Source organism: Apteryx rowi, unplaced genomic scaffold, assembly GCF_003343035.1.
Source record: "Apteryx rowi isolate R43461 unplaced genomic scaffold, aptRow1 scaffold_120, whole genome shotgun sequence".
Lineage (NCBI taxonomy): Eukaryota > Metazoa > Chordata > Aves > Apterygiformes > Apterygidae > Apteryx > Apteryx rowi.
The window spans coordinates 1,321,495-1,343,842 of record NW_020447420.1 but is presented as its reverse complement, the minus strand read 5'-3'; the positions used below and the strand labels follow the sequence as shown (position 1 = coordinate 1,343,842).

The 22,348-nt window shown below is 49.2% G+C and overlaps 1 protein-coding gene across 1 annotated transcript in view; it reads right to left on the bottom strand.

Annotated features, from left to right (window-relative positions):
- Positions 1-6,370: 6,370 nt before the first annotated feature.
- Positions 6,371-22,348, bottom strand: part of PBX3 (PBX homeobox 3) — a 26,046-nt gene continuing 10,068 nt past the window's right edge. Inside the window, exons 4-8 of the mRNA XM_026090486.1 lie at positions 19,668-19,803; positions 13,199-13,364; positions 11,882-11,994; positions 11,002-11,091; positions 6,371-7,961 (exon numbers count right to left, since the gene is read on the bottom strand). Of these exons, the coding sequence (XP_025946271.1) occupies positions 7,869-7,961; positions 11,002-11,091; positions 11,882-11,994; positions 13,199-13,364; positions 19,668-19,803 (598 nt within the window). The 3' untranslated portion in view covers positions 6,371-7,868. The remainder of the gene's footprint in view (positions 7,962-11,001; positions 11,092-11,881; positions 11,995-13,198; positions 13,365-19,667; positions 19,804-22,348) is intronic.

The window sequence follows — 22,348 nt, the reverse complement described above, 5'->3', positions numbered from 1 at the left end:
GTGCTGCTGTTGGTGTGCTGCTGTTGGTGTGCTGTTGGTGGTGCACTGTTGTTGTTATCATGACATTGTTGGTGTGCTGTTGTTATCATGATGTTGTTGGTGTGCTGTTGCTATCGCGCTGTCGTTCCTCCGACCCTCCCCACCGCACCGGGCTCGGACCCAGCCGGTCCCACCTGCCGTGGCACCCAGCACCCGGACACCCTCGGCTGCGCGGCCACGTGCTCTTCGCCTCCCCGCGGGGACCCAGCACCCGCCACCCCGCTGCGCTCGGCGGTTCTGCCCTTCCAACCGGAGGCTTCGTCTCGCCCGTCCTCTCAAGGCCTGCGTCCCCTCAGGAACGCGTCTCTGCGAATGACGGGCTGCAAAGAAGAAGGGAAGTCTGCAAGGAAACGTGTTCTCCAGCCCTGGCTACAGGCCCGGGACGGATCCTGCAGCCGAAAACCCCTTCGACCGCGTACGGGCTGCGCTGGCAGCCGCTGCGGCGTGCGGGGCGCTGGGCGGCCGTGGGGACCGCGAGAGCCCGGACGTGGGGCGAAGGGACAAACCCGGTGCCGCCGTCCCCGGGGCTCCCGCTCTGCCGGGCCGCGGGGGGACGTGCGACGAGTTTGCGAGGCCTCTGCGCGCTGCTCCGGGGAGGCGGCACCGCGGCGCCATTCCTCGCTCAACCTCCCGCCGCGGAGAGAGACATCCCGGTGCCCCTGCCTGACCACTGCGACTTGATTAAGCGCTGAACTTTAATTAATTGACTGGCTTGGAGTAATAAGGCTCGCCGATTCGCTTCGCCCGGCGAGGACCTGAGCAGTTCATTTGCGCTGCACTGCCAGGTGTGAGCCCACTGTGGCGCAAACAGCCGCTCGGCGCCTGTACCATCGGCCGGGGCGGCACAGCTCTGCGCCGGGACGGCAGCCCCCGAACTCTCCGAGCAGCGGCTTTCCGCCCGGCTCAGGTATTTCTACCCCGCGCCGGGGCCATTAAAGCTTGGGCAGCAAACCCGCTGCACCCGGAGCACATCCCGGCCCTGCTGCGGTGGCCGGAGGCAGAAATTCCCACGGCCCGGGAAAACGCTCCCCGGCACGAACTGGCTCCAGGAAAACGCTCCCCGGCACAAACCAGCTCCGAGCGAGTGCCCCTGCCTGCGGCGCCAGCGTGCGTCTTCCGCTCTTTAAATTGATTGGCACTTTCTATTTGAGGAAAAATGAGTTCTTAAAATTGAAATACTGGTTATTGTTATGGTAATACGCTGAGGCTGCGGCAGGAGAGATTTTTAAGATACAAAAAAGGTTAGTTTAAATCAAGCGGCTGATGGGTTAGTCTATATAAAGTACTCACGCCTAATGAGCGCAGCGGCATCCGCGCGCCGGCGCCGGCCCCCTTAATGCCGGCGATTCAAGTGGTAGGTGCATGGTAATAGCCAAGATAACCTGAGGCTCCTGCGGTCATTACCGCTTTATCACGTTCTGTATAAAATATTTTTGGCCTCGTTCAGGCTGTCAGCCTTTATCAAACGTTTCCTTGCATTAGGAGCGCGGCGCAGAGGCGGGAGGAGGCGGACGCAGCCCCGCGGCGCACCGGGCGCGCGACGGAGCGCCGCGGACACCGGGGTCCTGTTAGGGCACCCGGCGCTAAGCGGAAGATTTATGAATAATGCGACAACAAAAGTACCRAACCCGCATTAGCATGACACAGTGACTGATTCCCAACATATGTTATTGCTTTCTCTCGTCTTTACCTGAAATTAGTAATTTAGCCTCCATACCTTTATTTGGAAAATAATAGTACGCACAGAATTATAAAAGTTTAATATGCTCACAGTAAAATGAAAAATGAGTGGTTATGATATTGTCTAACACTTTCAAATGTGTTTATTAATTCATGTTTTAAATCATAAGTTTCATTCTGCAGGAGAGTCATACACAGCAATAAGCAAGTTTTAAAATATTAATGAATAAACAATATTTCTCTATTGAAATATAACATGCTTCTTTGAACAATGTACCACCGGTAATAAATCACAACCAGCAGAAAATTGCATTTCATATTTAATACAACTTGAACTCTGCCTTTTTATAAATGATATCTTTTTTGTTTAATTGGCGTCAGTTCAGATCTAGCAGATTGCTAATAAAATTCTGGATTTCCATATTTAATGACGCGTGCTCTTTATGCTGAATTTTACCAGGAAAAATGCAGCCTTTTATTATCCTAATAGATAGCATTAATAGGTGATCTCGTATCGTGAAAAACAGCCCCGCTCCATTTTCCCAAAGCCTCATTTGAGTTCTCCAGGAAGCCGTGGGAGAGGGGAGCAGCATCCGCAGGCCACGGGAGGAAGAGGAGGAGGAAGAAGGTTTGCTCCTGGCCCCGGCCCCGGCAGAGGGTCCTCGTCCTCGGACGCGGCCCCGTGGCTCTCCTGCCCGGGCAGGACACGGCACCGCACGTCCCCGCACCAGCACCAGCATCCGCATCCAGGTTCGCAGCCGCGGATGCAGATGAAATTAATTGGTCTTAATTAGCCCACGTAAACAAGATTCTTAACTTTGTTGCCACATGAGGGTTTTGGCAGTCTCCAATAAATTAATCCTTTTTATTAGCGCAGTGACAGGGAGATGATCAAATAGGCTTTGATATAGATTTTGGGATTTATCACCTAGTAGCGCTCTGACATGCTTGAACTCTTTTTTCCTGCTGCTGCTGCTGGAGGCAAGAACCCGGCTGCGCCGGCATTCGGCTCCGCGCCGGCTCCCAGCTGGGACAGGGAGCCGGCAGCAGGTGCAGCAAGGACGTCAGGGCAACTTTGAAGGAAAGTTTGTCTTCGGAAGTCGGCGCGGCAGCCGGGTTTTCAGCGGGAAGGGTCTCGCAACGCAGCAGGGCCATGAGCGCCGTTCCGCTGGCAGCGCTGGAGCYGGGACGTGTGGCGCTCCAAGCACCGTCCTGGCGGTCGGGGCCAGCGGACGAGGACCGGCCGCGAGCAACCGGGGTTTAGCCGAAATCGGCAGCTCYGCAAGGAAAAGGCGCAGGTGCTGCCGAGCGCAGCCAGCCCTGGGCTGCTCCCACCGGCTCCCGGCTTCCACAGACCGGCTGCGTTTGCAGACAGCCGCGGCACACCGAGGCTTTTGCGCTGTATTCAGAAACACCACGTGCAAATGCTGCGTGGCTCCTGCGGCCCATCCATCTGTCCATGCGTCCGTACGTCCTGCCGGGCAGCAGGATGCTCCCGGCCGCGGTGCCGCGGCTGCCCCAAACTCTCCCACCTTGGTCCCGTTTGCCAGGACACAGCTGGGTTTGCACAGCAGGCAGGACGGGCGCGCTCGGACGGGGCCAGGACACCCCCGCAGTGCTGTCCGTCGTGCGCCGTTCCCGGGTACCACTGGGGCGGAGCAGCCCCAGCCAGCCGCCAGCAAGGGCTTCAACACCGGCACCATCCTCCCACCGTTATACCTCGCGATGGAAAGTGAGCGGCTTTGGTTCCAGGGAAAATAAATCCTGCTGCAAATGCGCGAGCCGATGGGCAAGCGCACGGGGTGCCCGGCAGCACCACCACTGCCGCGTGCAAAGCCCCGGACCTCTCCACTGGGCAGCGGCCCTTCCCCTCCTCCGCCACCAAAGGAAGGGTGACTGGATGGGGATTCTCATCATATATTATATTACCGTGTCATATTAGACTAATAAAATCCTAATATGATACAGGAATGGGGAACATATCATAACTCCTCTGTGGCTAATACAATGGATGCAATAAATCACTCCCGGGGCTTATCCTTAACAATTGTATCAGTGCTTTCTGTGTCACGCTGATAACTCAGTCCCTCTCATCTAATGGTTCACTTTTCTTCACAGTCCATATGGCAGTGACATTAAAGCTAATGAAATAAAATAAAATTTGCCAATCTTTGAAGAATTCCATTCTTTAAAAAGATGTATTTTATTAACACAAACTGGAAACATCTTCAGTTACTTGGGGTTATTTTTATCGCATTGGAAATACATGGCGCAGACATGGGCATCAGGATCTCGCCCACGGCGCACAGCCCCAGCGGGAGGCGTCGCACGGTGCCGGGCAGCGCAGTGCCGGGCAGCCCAGCGCCATGGTCACGCAGTGGCGGAGCAGCTCCCGTTCAGCCAGTCCCGTGCGGCACAGAGCACCCTTGCCAGAGGGCCTCCTCCTYCCTTCCTGGATGGAGCATCCCGCGTTGCGTCCAAGGCTGGCTGCCCAGGGAGCAGCACGGCACAGCAAGCTCAGCGCAAGCACCGGGGAGAGGAAACCTCCGCTGCTCTGCTCCGGCGCAGGAAGGTCGGGCGGCTCCTCTTCATGCTGGGCGCGGAAGGGCTGCAGCGGCTCTTCCAGCCACGCCGACGATTGCTGGCGCCACGACACGCCAGCAGCCCTGGATGGCRGCTCCTCCACCAGCCTCTCACCGGGCGCCGAGCGGCTCCTCGGCACCGTGTTCCATGTGGCAGAGCCCACGGCGGAGCTCAGGCCACTGCGGCTGCCTGCGGCACAGCGAGCGCCGCGCTCCCTCCCAGCCCATGCATCCCGCTGCTTCCCCAGCTGGCACGGTGCAGCACAGCACGGCACAGCACAGCATGGCATGGTACGGCACGGCCCCTTGCAGCCCGCTGGGCTCCCGTGCACTGGCACAGCCCTGGGATCCCACCACCGGTGACCCGCTCCTCCGCGCCCACCCTCGGCCACACGCGTTCACGCCGAGCGCTCAGCCCAGGGGCGAAGGGAGAAGCCGGCGCGGGGTTTTAGCTCTGCCGGCAGGATGGAGCGAGGCCTCCTCCAGCTCCCAAGGGATCCCGCCACGCAGCGGCCACGCGGCTCCGCTTGCGGCTGCACCGCTGCCGGCCGAAACACGATACCATCAGCGGCACTGATCTTAATACCGGTGCTCGCAGTAAACCTTTCTGATGTGCGAGCGAGCCTCAAGGACAAGATGTTTATTATTTGCCRCGCAGCCACGTGGCCGTTCTCCAATGTAAGGAAAGGCCAAATTGCACTTGTAATTCAAAGGGACCCAAAGCCTTAATGCTGTAGAGCAGCGCGCTAATGATGCCCAGCGGGCGCGGGGCAGGCAGGAGCGGCCCAGAGGTTGTTGATGGCCTTCCCGTGAACCTCCTCCGCGCGTGACAGGTCCTTGCCTGTGGCCAGCGGAGACGTGATGGAGATGAGGGCCGGCTGTGCGTTCATTACGCTGCCTACGCCGCTGCTGCTGCACGCTTTACATTTAGAGCACTGCTTCCTCCGAGCCGGAGCCTGGTGGCGGCGTGCGGGCTTGGGAGTGCCGGGAGCCAGCGCCAGGCGTTGGGTCCTCCGGCCGCGGCGTGCGGGACGTCGTCGGGCGTCCGGTCCCCTTGCAACCCCGCGCCGGTCACTGACAGCGAAGGCTTTGCAAAGAATGTCTATTTACTTAGTTATTTACTTAAAGTCACCACCTGCAGTGAAGGAAGCAGAGTTTAGTGCTGAAACTGGCTGCGAACAGAGAGAAGCAGCAGCAGCGACCGGCGCGTGAGTGGCTGCGCAGGAGGCGCGCGCAGCCCGGGGGGAGAGGGTGAAAACAAAAATACTTTACAAAACAACCTGATACAGAATTGCTGATAAGAARAGCTGACCCGCAAGCTAACCGAATCATGCAAACAGCCATTTAGCCACCAAAACACCACCCAAAGGCTGAGAGCGCGGCTGGAGAGGAGCCGTGCGGTGCAGGCACGGGCGCTGCCGCGCTGGCTCCACGGCCGCGGCGCAGCCCGGCTCTGCCTTTGCCTAGCTGCACCAACCCAAGTACTAAAGTAGTTATATCTATCAGAGACCATTTGCTGCAAGTGATTAACGTTAATTTGATTTCCTGTGAGTCAATTTCCTTGAGATATGGTAAATAGGCTATTACCTGTTATTGACCTTTACTTTATTAAAAAGATTTAAAATTAGTATTTATATATATATATGTCCCTCCAAAAAACTTTTTTTAATAAAGAAAAATATTTCTATAACCAAATTATACTTGCTAGCTGAGGTTATAGTTTCAAAGTTAATGTTAAATAAAGATGATAATTAAGAGTAAATATGATGATGTCTCCTTTTTTTAAATTTATCTAAAGGATTGACCCTTTCCTTAGCCTCCACTTGAATGTTCGCTCCCGAGCAGAGCGGCACAGAAGCGAAGGCTGGGTAGGGAGCGGAGGGGCCAGGCGCTCCGGCAGCGCCAGCTTCGCCCCGACCTTCCCATCGCCCCGGCCGGAGGCTGCCGCCGGCTACGGGCGCCCAAAGGGATGCTTCGCTCCTGCKGTAGCACAACTTCTGCATTTTGCAGCTGACTTCATCTCTCATGTCTGACTTACTTAAACTGAGCAGGAAGAAATTACATCAACATTTGATCATGAAAGCAAAAAGTTTATTCATGTTTGAAACTACATATAACTACCACGAGGAAGACTTTTCAATCCAGGGTGTAATCCAGTTAGAAAGTAACACGAAACGTTTTAATACATTAGAATCACTGCCACAAATTATTTTCATGACTCAATCGGTTTCAGAATCGCATACAATACAAAAGAGAGAAGGAAAGGGCCCCCTGTTACACAGGGGGAGATATACAGTACTGAATACTGAAATCTGTATGCATTACAATTAGTTGTTGTTTTTTGCGTGGATTAGTAACAAGATGAAGAACATTCAAAATGTTTCTCAGTATTTACAACAGTTTTACTGTTTTGTGTTAAACCTAAGACCCAATGTTTCCACTTTAGCTTCTTTAAAAGTTGCAAACGCAACCCTGATTTCTTTTAAAAGATTACAATGTACATTACATTTCATGAGGGAAACAAAGAGTTAATTACAAGATGCAAAAAGATAAGAAAGAGACAAACTACAGCGTGAGTATCGTTCAGAGGTAGTAAGTGAGCACTCTAAGCTACAGAACATGTTGAAAGTCTATTGGTTCGTATGAGTTCGCATGAGGTAATAAAGCTGTGTTTTGATTGGTGAGATGTATAAATACTCTTTTGCTACACTATATACAACACTCCATATAATGGTGCTTTTTTTCCTTTTCTTTTTTTTCTTTTTGTTTTTGTTTGCTTTTTGTTGCCAAGAAGAAGTAAAAAATCTTGGCAAGCATGTGCAGCACCTAGCTCGTACTGTAAAACCCCAGATCTTGGCTTTCACAGAAATAAGCAGCAAGTATCTTCATCTCTTAAGAACAATCTACGTCCATTGTCGAAATACAGAGAGGAGACTCTGGGTCCTGGTATTTTTAGGAAGAAAAAAAAAAAAGATGTTCCTGGTATCCAATCTAATTTATAAAACAAYAGATCACAACAAAAATGTGACGAATAAGGATTCTTGAACACAACCATTGTTAACCGAAATAACTGAACAGTTCTTTTTATTCCAACTCTATAAGAGATATGAAAAGATTAAACACAATCAAAGTCTGTGATTCATTTAGACTTTCCATGGAAATATGCAGGAAGTTAAATTTGGGTGAGGTGTTTCTTTGTGTCTGCTCTTGCTATTGAGGTTAAGCTTACACTGTACTTTTACCCTTAAGGCCAAGTAATTGGCAACTGTTAGACCAACATTGTTAAAACTGCTGATAATAAATTATGATAAAATAGTTACAGGGCTACAAACAATGCTAAATCTTGGCCTAATTGGATAAAGTGCTTTTTAACATTGTGTGTTTTAAGTATAAATACAAATGATTATGATACCTTTAAAAAACAGATTTACCAAGTTTTCTAATAAGACAAGGTTTTACAGTAAAGCTGTAGGTGGTTGGCTACAAAAAATTCTTTCCTTTTTCTCCTGTTCCTCTGAATGCGCTAATCAAGGCATCTCAGCTCAGGGAAAAAGTGTTGCTAGGAGATTAGTTAGAGGTATCAGAGTGCACACTTCCCGGCCCTTCTGTCGGGGAAGTCACAGAAGATGGAGTAGTTGCGTCCTGCCAGCCTCCATTAGCCTGAAAAGGGAAAAACAATTCAATTGACACAATTATGCATATTAATTATATCGTACACTGCGAGTAGCAGCCTGGCAGAACCCGTGGTTGGGAGGAGGTGCTCTGGGAACGCGATTTTCCTAAACTCCCTCTGGCTGCAAAATTTGTAGGAAGAACGAACAAGCACACGACAAGAGATGCTGAAAAACGCCCCTGGCGGATACAGCGGATCCGTTAGCGGAGGAGCCAGCTAGGAAACCAGAAGTCCTTTCGGCAGCTGTTAGCGGTAATTACGACTTWGGGATTTCTGTAAAGATCCTCCACACTTTAATGGAGAACATCCTCCAGCAGCCAATACCCAGAGCTTTTTCCCCTGAGAAATGATTCTGGGAAATCAATATTTTACCCCACTTTTCTCCATTTCATGACCAAAAGTTCTCAGTTGTCTTTCGCCCCCCCGGCAGAGCTGTTCCTAGGGCAAGTTTCACCTGCTGAATTTGGGTCCCTTTAAATGCGACCTGCCAGCCTAAAAATACATGAGTGCAAGGAGGAAAGGGACTGCTCAGATCGGTTTTCCAATTATCTGTAACTGTACTCTCTATTTTGGATGTTGCTCCATGCCTCCACACGCCGCTGGCCCTCACCGCATTAGACCTGCATCAGCAATAACAGTACTCAGAAACAAATTTGCCTTATGTCTCGGCCTATAGAGGCAATTGCTGGAATCAATGTCTGATCAAATTTCTGCTGTGGCAGACAGCTTGTCGCTACATATTTTTATGTCAGTCAAGAAGAGGGCGGCGCGGGCCTCGTGAGTTGGGGGACGCTGAGTGGAAGTGACGGGGCGGCCGTGGCGGGGCCGCGGGAGAGCGCCGCGCTCCCGGCTCCCGGCTCTTCCCCTGGCCGAGGAAGGTTACCGTATGTTAATTTATGCACGACGCGCTTCGTTACCAAAGCAATCAGCCGGCCGTACTCCGGTCACTTAGCTAGAAACTATTCCTTTGGCCTGTCGATAGCGCTCACTCTCCGGAAAAGGAGAAGCGGGAAGAGCGATGCGCGCGCTGCCGGCCGGCACGGCTGGGTCTGCAGGTCTCACCCCTTTTCTAAGCAGCAGCCCCTGAAAACCCCCCTCTCCCAACACCCACCGTGCTGGATTTTACTCATGAAATTTGTTCATCCTTCACGATAAAAGCAAATGCCTTATGGCTCAAGCAGGAAGAGAAAGGAAGCCTAAATAATTATCTCCTTTACAGATGAAAAACGGCAAGGAGAGCAGCTCTTATCATGACAAATTCAAAGGTTTGGTTTCGGTTTCTCGTAAGTAATATTAATGGAAATACCAACCTGCAATCACATTAAGACCGAAACCTTAACACATGGTTTAAAACACTCAGCAGTTCACATACAGACTGAAAGCGTACCAAATCCTACTCTGAATGCAGAGGTACCACTGCTTTTTATTTCTTAAAGATATGAAAATCTACTTAGAGAAAGAAAAACTCTTGTGCAGATATGAGTCTAAAGATATTCCATCTGAAGTAAACATCATTCCTCTTTTATCCAAATTTATAAACAACAAATGTACAATATTTTTACCCAGCTTGGCAGCTGGAGGAGAGGTTGTCAGCAAGCATTCTTTTTTTCAAATAAATTAATCCTTACTCTGGTGGTTTGAGATTATGCACTGTATTATACAACAGCGCCTTATCAGGCCTCATCAGTGAAGATGGAATTCATGTCTGTAAAATGCTGCAGGCAATCACAGTTTCATATTTTATCATGTTGATAAGGATATCRCAAATTCTCTGAAGCATTTCAAAACACTTAAATGAAAAAGGAGAAATGCAACTAAAAGGCTTTTTATATGGTTTGTTGTGCGTTATTATGAGTTATTTATAAACCCAAAAAGAAAGATTTGACATTTCAAATGTAAAAGATCTGAGTATTTAATGGTACTTTTTTCCCTTTACAATTGAACATCTTCAATCACATTTTAAATCATTAATATTTACTCTCATGGCAAGTGGAAACCCTAAAAAGGGGGAAAATCTCCCATTCTCTCTGGCTGCAGTATTTCACATTCGGTCTCTCCATTCCTGCAGCAGCTATTCTCTCCTGCAGGTTCCTGACGCTGCTCAGCACCCGCTGCCCTCCTCGACAGTGGGTCATGAAACACTAGAGAAATCCCTGGGATGGGAGAGACAGTCTCTTGAACGTGAATTCATTCTCTACGGTAGTTTTAAAGTTCACAAATATGAAGGAAAACAAATGGAAGTCACCTCTTAAGCAAATGTGAAACAAAAAAACCCTAAAAAGCATTAATTTTTAAAGTTGTAAATGAGAGAAGCACGTTGAAAATGAAGGATAAAAATGATTTGCAGTGGAGCCCTCATTACAGAGGTTTCTTCTGGGTGGTATTTTATCCCAGGCATTCGTATAGAAAGAATAATAGATGTCTGCATTTATTTATTCTAGAGCCTTCCTGTGCTAGTTATGGGGTCTAGGCTGGCAAGGTCCGGAGCACTGTCAGGTCCCATCGATTACAGTGAGAGTTAGGACATTTAGCACCTATCACGATCAAACCTATAATCCCTCAATTTACTAGCATCTGTTTGCCAGACTTACTGCTCCCTTTCTGTTTCTAGTAACAAGGCCAAAAGTACTTCTCAAACACAGAAAAAATGTGCACCCTTGAAATGGCTAAAAGTATATCAAAAGAACAGTCCTGATGTCTGATTGAGGGCAATAACACACACAAGTAGAGAATTATCTGACCATCTCTGTGCAAAGAAGAAGAGCCTTCTCTCCAAGGCTATTACAGTTTAACTTGTAAGGCCCAAAAATATAAAATCGGAATCGTTTGTACTCATGGCTCTAGGAATTTTCTCTCTTCTTATGTTATCAACACTCATAGCTATATCAAGGGCTGTTTGTGGTTCATCCCTGAAGATGTGATATTAAAAAATGCTACTGCAAGAGTAATTAATACATGTATTAATGACTGCATTTACCTGACACCATGCTTATGGCTCTCCAAACTACTGTTCCCCTGGGTACTCACATTTAAATTATGTGGACTGTACAGTGAATTTCCTCCCAAGCCATCATTGTATCCTCCCGTCTGATTGATAACATGACGCAGGGTATCCACCTTAAAGTAAGAGGAAACAAAATTCATCATTCCAAATCTATTAAAACATCATCATTTACAATAGGCAACATTTTGAATTATGTGAGCCAAAAGGGTTTAGCATCTTCTATGAAAGACAAATTTATCAATCAAGAATGACTGGCAGAATTTCAACAAATCCTTGCATGTTAAAACCCATACATCTTTGCTTCTCACACCAGCCAAATAACTTCCTCATAGCAGTGCATCCTGTAGGTCCTTCTTAAGTGTCTGCAGCAAAGTGCTGTGCATATTTATACATTGGTATGTGCTTGCATGTATGGGAAGAGGTTATGGAATATATACTGCATATGGAGTCAGCCCTGTCTGAACAGATTGGAACAGTGACTGAGAATGAGTTGCATTTTAATAGCTCAGCTAGATGGGTTCTGACATTTAAATAAGCAAATAAATAAATGTTTGTTCAATAAATGAAACAAAGATGCTAATAAAAAAAAAAGAAAAGTAAAAAAGAAAGAAAATTCACTGGATTTACTGTGTCTATGAAAGTCGGACGCACCCAATCCCATTCCATGAGCTCAAGCCAGAGCCGAATGCATTCACAAAGCTTAAAGTTTCAATCAGAAAAAAATCACTCTTTCCTTTGTATTTGTGAAATTCAATGCTGGGGTAAGAATAGGTCACATTTAGAACTATGCAGCCTCCCTTCTGCAGTGAGGCACAGAACATTTAATAGATTCAGAGTAAGGTGGAATTTTTAGCCCAAACCCTACCCTGCTAGAAAGGCCCTACTWTGGGGCATTTCTCCTACCTGTGACTGCACATTGGCTCCGACTTGGGACCCCTGGTAAGAATCCCCATTCAGACTCTGCATGTTCATGAACATGTCCCCAGAATTTGGGAGGTTAAAAGAACCAGAAGAACCTGGAAAGGAAAGAGTTAGGTAGCTGAATAACAGAGAGCTACAAATATATAACCCCAGAGACCTCAGGGCAGGGGAAGGAGAAGAAGAAAAGGAGACAAGAAGGAAAGGCAGCGCACAACAGAGCGGCTCGGGCCCCCGAGGAGGCGAGCGGGGGCCGCGGCGGGTGCCGCTCCGCAAAGTCGCTCCGGGAAAGCATGGAAAACCAGTGCAACCCCTGGTCAGCTTTTCCCTGCGGAAGAGCAACTCGCGCAATAACAAGTATTTAACGTAGAGTGCTTTCCTCTAGCGCACCGCTTCGTCCGCCAATGCTAGCGCTAAATACTCTGAGAAAAACCCATTTGGAATCTGTGTTTAATGTCTCCTTCAAAAGGAAATGGTGGTAATTTCTAATTAGTCGACTTATTACTGTCAGAGGAGGAACCTTTTTTCTTACTTTCTTTTGATTAAAGGTTTTTTTCCCATGGATCTTTGTACCCTTTAAGAGTTGTCTACAACAAAGTTACAGCAAAACTTTACTGTAAATAGCGTCAAACATATCTGTGCTTTGTGCAAACCTCTGGAGCCCAAAAAAGCTACTTCCTCTTTAGATACTCCCCCTACTAATTTAATGCTTAGATTTGCAAAATGTCAACAACATGCTAGCAAGACAATTTTTAAATACTGTAAAAGAACATGGAGTATAGCAACTCCAAAATAAAAGTTGTATCTTCAGATTTGCATATATAATATCAACCCATTTTCAAGCAACCCAGCATTTAAACTCCAATTAGTGTCTGCTAGAACAGTCCTCTTTTTTATTCTTATACCGACAATAAATTTAACAGTTCTAGAAAACCAGACTTGGAGCTCTGCCTCATTTTATTTTATGTTATTTTCATTGAATGAGAAAACACTTAAAATATCTAAATAAAAAAAGAAGGTGCCAGAAGCCTGGGCAAGGCAGACCTTATCGCTGCGCGCACCGAGCGAGCTGCGAGCGCTGGCCCAGCTCTGCCGCCGCCGGCGAGGGGACCCTCGGCAACGCTCGGTGCCTCGGGCAGTCCGGCCCCAAGGTCGGGTCAGGTCYGCCCGGCATCGCCGCCCGCGCCGGTGCGAGACCTGCCGCGGGAGCAGCCCCGCGCCGCGCAGGGGCTTCCTCCGCGGGTYGCCGGCCGGGACGCTTCCCGCAGGAGGCCGGGCGAGCGGCGCGCCCCGGGTACGTACCAGAGTTTGGTGTGGTGGGGGAGTTCGTCTGGTTGTTCTGGACGGCTGCAGCCACGGCGTGCGCTGCGGTCACGGCCGTCTTTGCCGCGTAGAGGTTGGCTTCTTCCTGGAACTTCCCTATGTTCTTCTTGTACCTGATTCTCTTATTGCCAAACCAGTTGGACACCTGCAGCGGGGAGAAGGGGAAAGGGTGAAGCCCACAAAGCGCTTGACCGGGCAAAGCGTGCTCGCTTCAGGAGGGCATGGGTGGTCCAGCAAAGGCCCATTCCCCAGTTTCTGATCTCACATCCSCTGGGTACTTCCATTAATTAAGCAATAATCAAGGATCAGTTGAATATTACGGATACGACCTATGTTTGGCTCATGGCAAAGCTGATGAGCAAGGGGTTAGTCTCTCCTGACAACCTGCGTCTCAGAGTCTGCTGTAACATTTAGCATGGCGTTGTCTCCTCTTAATACGAGCGTTTGTCAGTGAAATCGGTGCAAGACCCCTACAGCGTGCTGAAGGGGGGCAGAGGTGCCTTCTGGTTCAGCGCGAGAGCTGGGAGCGAGCRCAATTGTTCTTTATTTTTGGGCTGGAACAACCTTGGCAGCCCACACTTAGAACCGTGTTTGGTCAGCTGAAAATGAAAGGAATAACATAAATCAATAATGGCTGAAAAGTCACTTTGTCATCTCGCTTTGAAGCTCCTGCGCCGAAGCCAAGGCGGCTCGCGGGGCGCTGACTGCTGACCCGGACACAGGTCACGGCTAGAGCAGCTTAGGGAAGTCTGCACAAGGCTTTCTCGGCGGCTCTGACRCTGCTCCCAAGCAGCAGTCCCGGGCTGCAAGGTGGACGGCACCTCCTGCTCCCGGAGAAGGGAAAAGCACCTGCAACAACAGCAGGAGCGAAGGGGAGGGCGCTAGCAACGATACCGCTCGTTAATATGGTTATTAACCATACCCGGCCCAGGGGGACAGCAGAGGACCGAAACGCCCAAGGGAAATGGGAAATAAGTGGTCCAAGGCAGCACGGAGCACCGGGATGGACCCGGGCGCTCCACGCTGCTCCGACCGGGCGCCCCGCAAGCGCCCCTGCGGCTCTGGGACGCTTTTTGAATGACGACGCAGGCGAGGGAAAGAGCTTAGCTGTGCCACAGCACCCGAGAAGGTATCCCGTGACAGGGAAGAGACAAATCCTGCTGTATTTTATGCAGCTTTAGCTTTTGTTTTAACACAATTAATGAAAAGCCTCTAGCTTTTAACTGCAATATGAAAGGCGTACCTTATACATTCTGCTCCCTAGATAATACTCCACTGTATTCTATATACTGCACTTAATATTACCTTGTCAGTCAGAGAAGCAATAATACATTAATGAAACCTAGCAAATAATTATTGTGGACAATCAGATTATGCTTTATTAACAGTTTCATAATTGAGGAATCTCTGTACATCAACAGTATTGTCCACGGATGTGTGCGCGAGCCCTCTGTTTATGCACACCCCTGGACCAATCAAACAACAGCCATCACTAATAAAGGTTTATTTAATTCTCACAGTAAAATTTTAATATCACCAGCAGCCTGGGGAAGCCTCAACGAGTGGATTTGCTTGACATCAGATCGTTTCCATTCTGCTAGTCCCAATACTTCTTAATCTTTAATATCAAGGCAATTAAAATTAATGGCCACTCATCCAGAGCCACTGTGGGCAGTGTTTCCTTGACATCAATTGTTTGATGGGATTACCTAGAGGTTAAACTAACAAGCAAGGTTTAATTGGAAGCAATGAGAGGAGCAGAGATCGTACGTTATGTTTAACCCGCATACCACATCTAAATGAATATCCAGAAATGTTAAACTGTTCCCRAGATTAAAACGCACGCTCCGCATGCAGGTAGAGCCGAGCCCGGGGCTGCGCCAGCCACCGCACGGAAGATGCGGCATCGCTTTCGGCAACGCGGTYGCAGCTCGCGCCCCCTTCGCCCAGCCGAAGGGGCCCTTCCGGCTCCCACGTTCGGCACCGCAGCAGGGCTGCAGCYGCGGCCGGCGCCGGGCGCTGCACGAGCCGGGGCACGCCGGAGCTACCGYGGGGTTTGCACGCCGGGGCCCTGCGCGTGCCGCCGAGCTGGCTCTGGCGGACCGGGGCGCCCCGCGACGGCCCTCCCGCGCGCCCGCGGGAAGGTGCCTCAACCGCGAGCGGCTTCATAACACATTTTTCATTAAAACAAACTATCTCTTCACATGAAAAAAACAATGAACATCTTTCTCCTCCTGATCATTGAAGGCCAATTAATTAATTGGGCTTAATTGTATATTGCATTTCAAACAATACTGTTGCACTTATTTATCATGTTAATTACAATGTTAAATAAAAAGACAATAAATTATTACTTAAATCATCAAGATTCCTCATGGAGGATTTGGGATGGGGCAGGCCTGCCTTGCATCTCTGCACCAGCTAATTTCATGGGATAGATCAGGGCTCGCTCCTCAAAAGCGGCAGCTGACACAAGAGCATCACTGCTGAAATCACTGAACTGAATATTTACAGATCAAAGTTTTCCATTGTGTTTCCAATTTTTCTTCCTAGCATGGTTTATGCTCTGCACCTAATTAGTTGTTAAAAATATGAAATTTGGAAAATATATGTGGAGCTCTCATGGCACATGTTCTATGGCTAATAAATAAAAGTTTCTAGAGGTAAAATTACTTATTTTAAAGTTTGCATCTTTTTTTTTGCTCCCATATGAAGTCAAGGGTCAGAGCCTCTAAATCTATAGCTCCTGTCAATGAGCTTACAAAAATAAACAAATACAGACTCAAAAGAAGTGGGGGTGGGAGGGGTGTTGAAATCGAGCTCTGCATTCTTTTTAAAAAAAAAATTTTAAATATATTCTCTTGTCAAGCACATTCTTCTTTTGTTTGAAGCAGTGAAAAATTTTATTGCTGTAATCCACTGACATGCTTTCAGCAATGACTATGCCCTTTCTATAGCCCGTATGATAGACTGATAGTTGTTCATGACACCCTGAAAGAGGCTCATCTGCAAAAGTATAAAACATCAGCCTTGCAGCCATGGTAGGGAGAGAACAGATGATACAGTTTATCTCCCTCAAACACGTGCTGATCGGGTAGTTCTAAATTACAGCCGACATTCTCCATTAAGGACATTTTTTTCCCTAGAATTACCTTTTCCATACTCTTAAAAATGAAATTGTGCGGGGTGTTCATCTTAATAAACAGTTTGTCTTTATGCTTTTCTTGAAAAACCTTCTCTACATATTATTTTAAACACTGATATCAAAACTGAGACCATCTATCTCCTATCTGCAACTAAATGATTCTAGGAGACAATTTTCTTTGTAGCTCTGTAAAGTGCTATGGCAGCAAGATTTCCAGCGAGCTGCTTAATCCAGGGGGAGGATGACCCAAAATACTTACTAATTAAGTGTTTGAGGGAGAAAGTGTTCTGCCATGAATCTGCCCCCAGCATTTACAAGCCACTGACAGTACAAGAAAGAAATATCTTGGATCATCACTAGAAGAGACTAAAAGGGATGTCTAGCTCAGCTGGAAAAAAAGACAAAGCCTCTTCATCAAACATGAACCAAAACCTTTAGGAGTTTGGAAAGCTTTYCATTAACAGATATTTCTTTCATTTTCCAGCTCTTTGCACTTTCAGGGCCTTTGTAAAATGAAAGGTAAATAGGGCACAGCGCCAGCAAAGGCAAGTCAGAGGGATTCCTGCTCAAGGCTGCAAATACGTATGCTTAGAGATTTTTCATAAAAGCCCTAGGCAAGGTGTAGTTCGGCCATTCACTTGGATGCCACTGCTTATCCCATGCGATGCTATTCCTGCAGTGTTTTAAATGACTGCTCAATTTACCCCTGATTTCCGGATTACATCCTCCGACTTTTGCTGCCAAACACTAGAGCAGTATGCACTGTACTATTTTACAGTGCATGCTCAGAGCTCTTCTGCTAGATGGCCTCAAAAATATATACATTTTTCAGTACAAAAAAAGACAACTTTGGCCCCGTTCGACCTAGTAAATATCAAGTAATCCTGCAGTCCTGCCATATGGCCTTTGGAAATGCCTTTGAAAACCAAAGAACAGGATATCTGTAGTATTCACATTTTCTAGCCATGACAGCAGATCTATCAGGAACTTAAGCAAGCCAGCTGAACACAGTCACTCCCTCTCTCCCATACGTGCTCCTCTCCCATTAGATGATACATTGCCCAGTTTTCAAGCTGTCCCATCATCTGGAGCTTTTTCTAGCCATTTATAACACTCTTGCGAGACTGAAGCTCTGATCGCGGCCCCAAATTTGCATCTATGGAGGCTAATGCCCAGGTTCTGTGGTCAATGCTGTCCTTACTGTTCGGCTGGAAAATGTCACCCTTCAAAACCCAGGATGCTATGAACAGCGGTACAGAGGATGCAATGCAGCTACTCCCATCATTCACCCAGACTTCCTAATGGATTCAAGAAACAACTAATACACACTCCTATCAAATATTAAAGAGACAAACCTATATTCATGTCACAGGCTCACTGCTGCTGCTACATTTTTGGACCATCTGCCTGCTTTTTTATTTCATTCTACAATGTACACGTTCAGTCTTATCAACCAACCAATTAAGAAAGAAATCAGATCTATTAGCACTAGAAACCATCAGTTACGGCTTCTCAAATGTTCCATCTCATGCCATCATCATTTCCTTCCGCCGCTTCAGGCGTATCTAGATCCAGCTTTTTATCAGTTCCCTCTTCAGAATCACTGACGCCTCCTCTGCCAGGCACAACGCACCGTCCCTTGAGCACGGAGGAAACGTCTTGCCAGCAGGTCTGTCACACCCTCCACCATGGTGAGTCTTTTTCTCTAATTACCTTTTGCCAGCAGAGCTGAAGACCTACCGGTGGTTATTTAAAACAATTTCTCCAACTTGGTCTTGATGGATCTTGCTCTCCTAATTATGCAGCAGGCTACCTTTGCTCAAACGGATAGGTTTTTGAAGACCACTTTGTGGAGGCATTGCTATAAACTCTCTTGCACCAAGAGGACCGAAACCAATAACAAGATGTAGGACCAAGCTGGCCAGGCATTTACGTACTCTACAGCTTTTARCTTGTGCCAGGTATCCAAGACAGCATGCAGCAATGCCTGCGGGCTCCCCAGAGAGCTGCCCCACATCCAAAGTCAGCTAAATCGCATCAGATTGGGTGGGCTAGGTGGCCTTTTTCACAGAAGTTTTCACTTGGAAGACTTCAATAAAGTACCTGAATTTTTCATGGTTTCAATGGAGACCTATAAAGTAAATCGCAACTCAGATCTTAATTATAAAGCTAAAGGTTGTGTTGCTAATAATGCCAGCTAAGGCATTCATTAATAGTTAACCATTAGCCGCAGGCATTGCTCCTCTGAAGGACCTGAAATATTGATACGCAGAGCTGATCGGGACTGGAAGGAGGTGGCGCTCCAGCACTCGCAAGTGGGCACCAGGGTGGCTGGAAAACTTGGAAACTGTTACTGAACTTTCTTTTCTGCAGCCCGAGCGACAACTTTCCCAAAGCGCAAGAGCCAGATTTGCTGTGGGAGTATTTTGGTTTTCTATCAGATGTACGAGCCACAAGAAATGCAAAAGTGTTATTTTGCTGTTTGAACTATCTAGTGAAGTAAACAGTGAAGGAAAGCTTGATGTAACAGTGTTGTAGACCAGAATGTCACTGTGAGAAAACAATCTGGAGTGGTAAGATATATCTGAGTCTATATGGGAAACGGAGCCTTGGCCAACAAAGGTGTGCATTTTTGATGATGGAGATACTGTTTCTTCCATTAACAYTATAGTAACAGTTGTTACATATGATAAAAGGAGTCAATATGCCTAGTACATTTTTGCTAGAGAAACCACTCCTGTCACTTCACTAATATTGAGAAGCTGGCTTAGGAAAAAAAAGACTTCAACCAATCAAAGAAATTCTGACTTACAAAAATAGATTATAGATTATATATTTATCAATAAACTGTCTTTTCCCTGAAATAATAGTAAGTCTAATGAATTTATAACAGACAGTACGGCTCAACTATCTGAGAGCCTTACTGACGATACAGAGAGAGAAATCTGATGTAAAGTAGGATGCGAACGTTATATCCATTTTATTTCAATTTCAGTCTTTGTACATGTACTCTTTTTATTCTAGAACATCCCCAGCCGGCTGCCAGCACACAGTCTTTCCTGCAGAGCTTAGTCTTGTGCCATCTACCTGTTGATCCTTACATCTCTTTACCGTCAATAGTTTGACTTTAAAGGGATGACGAAGGTGTAGAGGGCAGGGACCTTCCGCGTGTCRGATGCGTCCCCTGGAAGCACAGCGCAGGGGTGCCCAGCCCAGCCCGGCYCCTCCGCAGCCCCGCGGGAGGCACCGGCTCTCGCAGGGCCGAGCCGCCGCCGTCCCAAGGGCTCCCGCGCCACTTCCTACCTGCGATACTGTGATGCTGCATTTCTTTGCCAGCTCTTCTTTGGCTTCTTCACTGGGGTAAGGGTTGCTGAGGTGGGAGTAAAAATACTCATTCAAGATTTCTGTGGCTTGTTTACTGAAGTTACGCCTTTTCCGCCTGAAAAGGAAAGAGACAGACATGTCTGTTACAGATACAGCCAGATCTCCGGCAGGGTCTGCAGAGGGGCAAGCGACCCTCATTTCACAGGGCCGTGCCTCAGTACTACAACAAAACGACAGAATCTCATGCGTGCCCCCCAAATCCGCAGCCCCCACCCCCCACCGTCAGCAGCTGCTGCTCAGAGGAGGCGGCAGCACGAGCACCTCGACTGCCAGGACCAGGCAAGGGGCCGAGCCCCGTCCCGGCCTCTGCAGCGCGTTTCAGCCGTGGGCAGGGGCCACGCTCGCCTCTGCGGCGCAGGCTAAGACCCAGCAGCGGGGCAGGGCACGAATGCCACGGAGCAAAAGGCAAGGCCCCTGCCTGGGCAGGCTGCAGCCCCTCCACGCCGGGGCAGGCCTGCCTCCCAAGGACAGCCCCAACCCGAGCAAGGTGCCCCCAGGAGCACACACCCCCTCCACTGCTTAAATGCTCTTTGCTGACAGCAGCATGCCAAACCCATCTCCCTTTAAATGCAGGTCAGTTAGGTTTCTGCACAGGTGCATTGGGGCGAGCACAACAGGCAGGGCCAGGGCAGCCTTAGCACCGTGTCCTCGCGTAGCCCTCACTGGTGCTAACTGGCTCTCAGGGCTCTCTCAGGTGATGCCCATCCGCACACCCTCCCGCTGAGGAGGGAGCCAGGGTCAGGCTGCCACGTCCAGCACGAGATGCTGCACCGAGGCGCGCTCTTGTCCACGCAGCCTTGCTCAAAAGATGAGTTTCTCCTACGTGCGCTGCCCCGGCGCATGCTCCAGACAGCAAGGAAACGCGAGCAGCAGAGCAGTGGCGGCGTGCCTGGCCGTGCAGGTGGCTCTGTGCTGTTTTCTTGCTGCACCGGGTTGCAGCACTAGCATCTGCACAGCTGTGGTGGCTTTTCCCTCCAACCTGACATGGGCTGCTCTCTTCCTCCCCGAGAACATCCTTTCGAAAGCACCTAACGGTTAAAYGTTTCCTTCAGAGCCCCGTTCCCCTCCGGGCTGGTTGCAATCACACTGCCTGCGCCTTAGGCCAGCAGGCAGCCGAGCGGCAATCCCCCAGTGCTCTGTTCCAGGAGTATCACGATGTTGCTAACTACGCTGTATCCTGGAGCAGGCAGACTCTCTCCCTAGAGCTGTGTTTATCTCATTACTGTGCTTCCGCTCATTTTGCCTTATTTACCTTCCTCCTTTTTAAAGAAATCACTTTAAAATGTGCATCTGCAGGCTTTACCTTTGCAGTTACTGGAGCTCTCCATAGACATTTCCTCCAACTGTTTGTAATTACCCTAATTTGCCACACCTGCCAGTGACCTCCTTGTTAATAAAATTATTTTGCTCTTGTTTAGCTCCTCACAGCTTTCAGGTGTGAAGCATGAGCTAGTTGCTAGAGGGAGGCTCTGTGTGGTGCCTGTTTGCTCCTGCAGGCTCAGAGGTTCAGCTCAGCCTCCCCAGTACTGCAGGGCTCAGCTAGCTGCCAGAGTCCTGCACGTGGTAGTGGAGCTCTGCAAAGGGGGGTGCTGCTGGGGCCGATGTCCCAGCTCATCTGGGCTTCCAAAGAAATCTGGCCCTTCCTAATTCCTCTCTGTCTGTTTCTGCTCTTTCCTCGCAGTCTATAGAAAGAGCTCATATCTGCAGGCAGATGCTCTCTCCTATCGTTCTCTAGTCATCTCTTGCTGCACTGGCGCCTGCCTGCTGGGTGGCATCCCCAGAATGGGAAAGCTGCTCTTCAAACCGCTTGCAAGCATTGGAAGCTGTGAGCACTCAGCCGGACTTGCCAGTTGTGAAGCAGCATGAGGAAAGGAAATGCTCAATGGCTCCAGCTCGCTTTAGGAGCTGGCTGTCTGCTGAGAATGGCGCCGAGCTCCAAAAGCAATGCCGAGTAGTGGAGAGCTGCTGGTTCAGACTGGTTCAGAAGGTGCTGGCTTCCCCTGCACCTCAGCCAAGCAGCTCCTTGTCGGGGGGTGCTTGCACGCCCCTCACGTGCATCCCGTGCAGCTCCCATGTTAGCAGGGTGCTTGCATGCCCCTCATGTGCGTCCCGTGCAGCTCCCACGCTAGCAGGGTGCTTGCACGCCCCTCGCGTGTGTCCTGTGCAGCTCCCACATTAGCAGGGTGCTTGCATGCCCCTCGCATGCGTCCCGTGCAGCTCCCATGTTAGCAGGGTGCTTGCACGCCCCTCGCATGTGTCCCGTGCAGCTCCCACGTTAGCAGGGTGCTTGCACGCCCCTCGCGTGTGTCCCGTGCAGCTCCCACGTTAGCAGGGTGCTTGCACGCCCCTCGTGTGTGTCCCGTGCAGCTCCCATGTTAGCAGGGTGTTTGCACGCCCCTCGCGTGTGTCCCGTGCAGCTCCCGTGCTAGCAGGGCGCTTGCACGCCCCTCATGTGCGTCCCGTGCAGCTCCCGTGCTAGCAGGGCGCTTGCACGCCCCTCGCATGCGTCCTGTGCAGCTCCCGTGCTAGCAGGGCGCTTGCATGCCCCTCGCACATGTCCCATGCAGTTCCCACGCTAGCAGGGTGCTTGCACGCCCCTC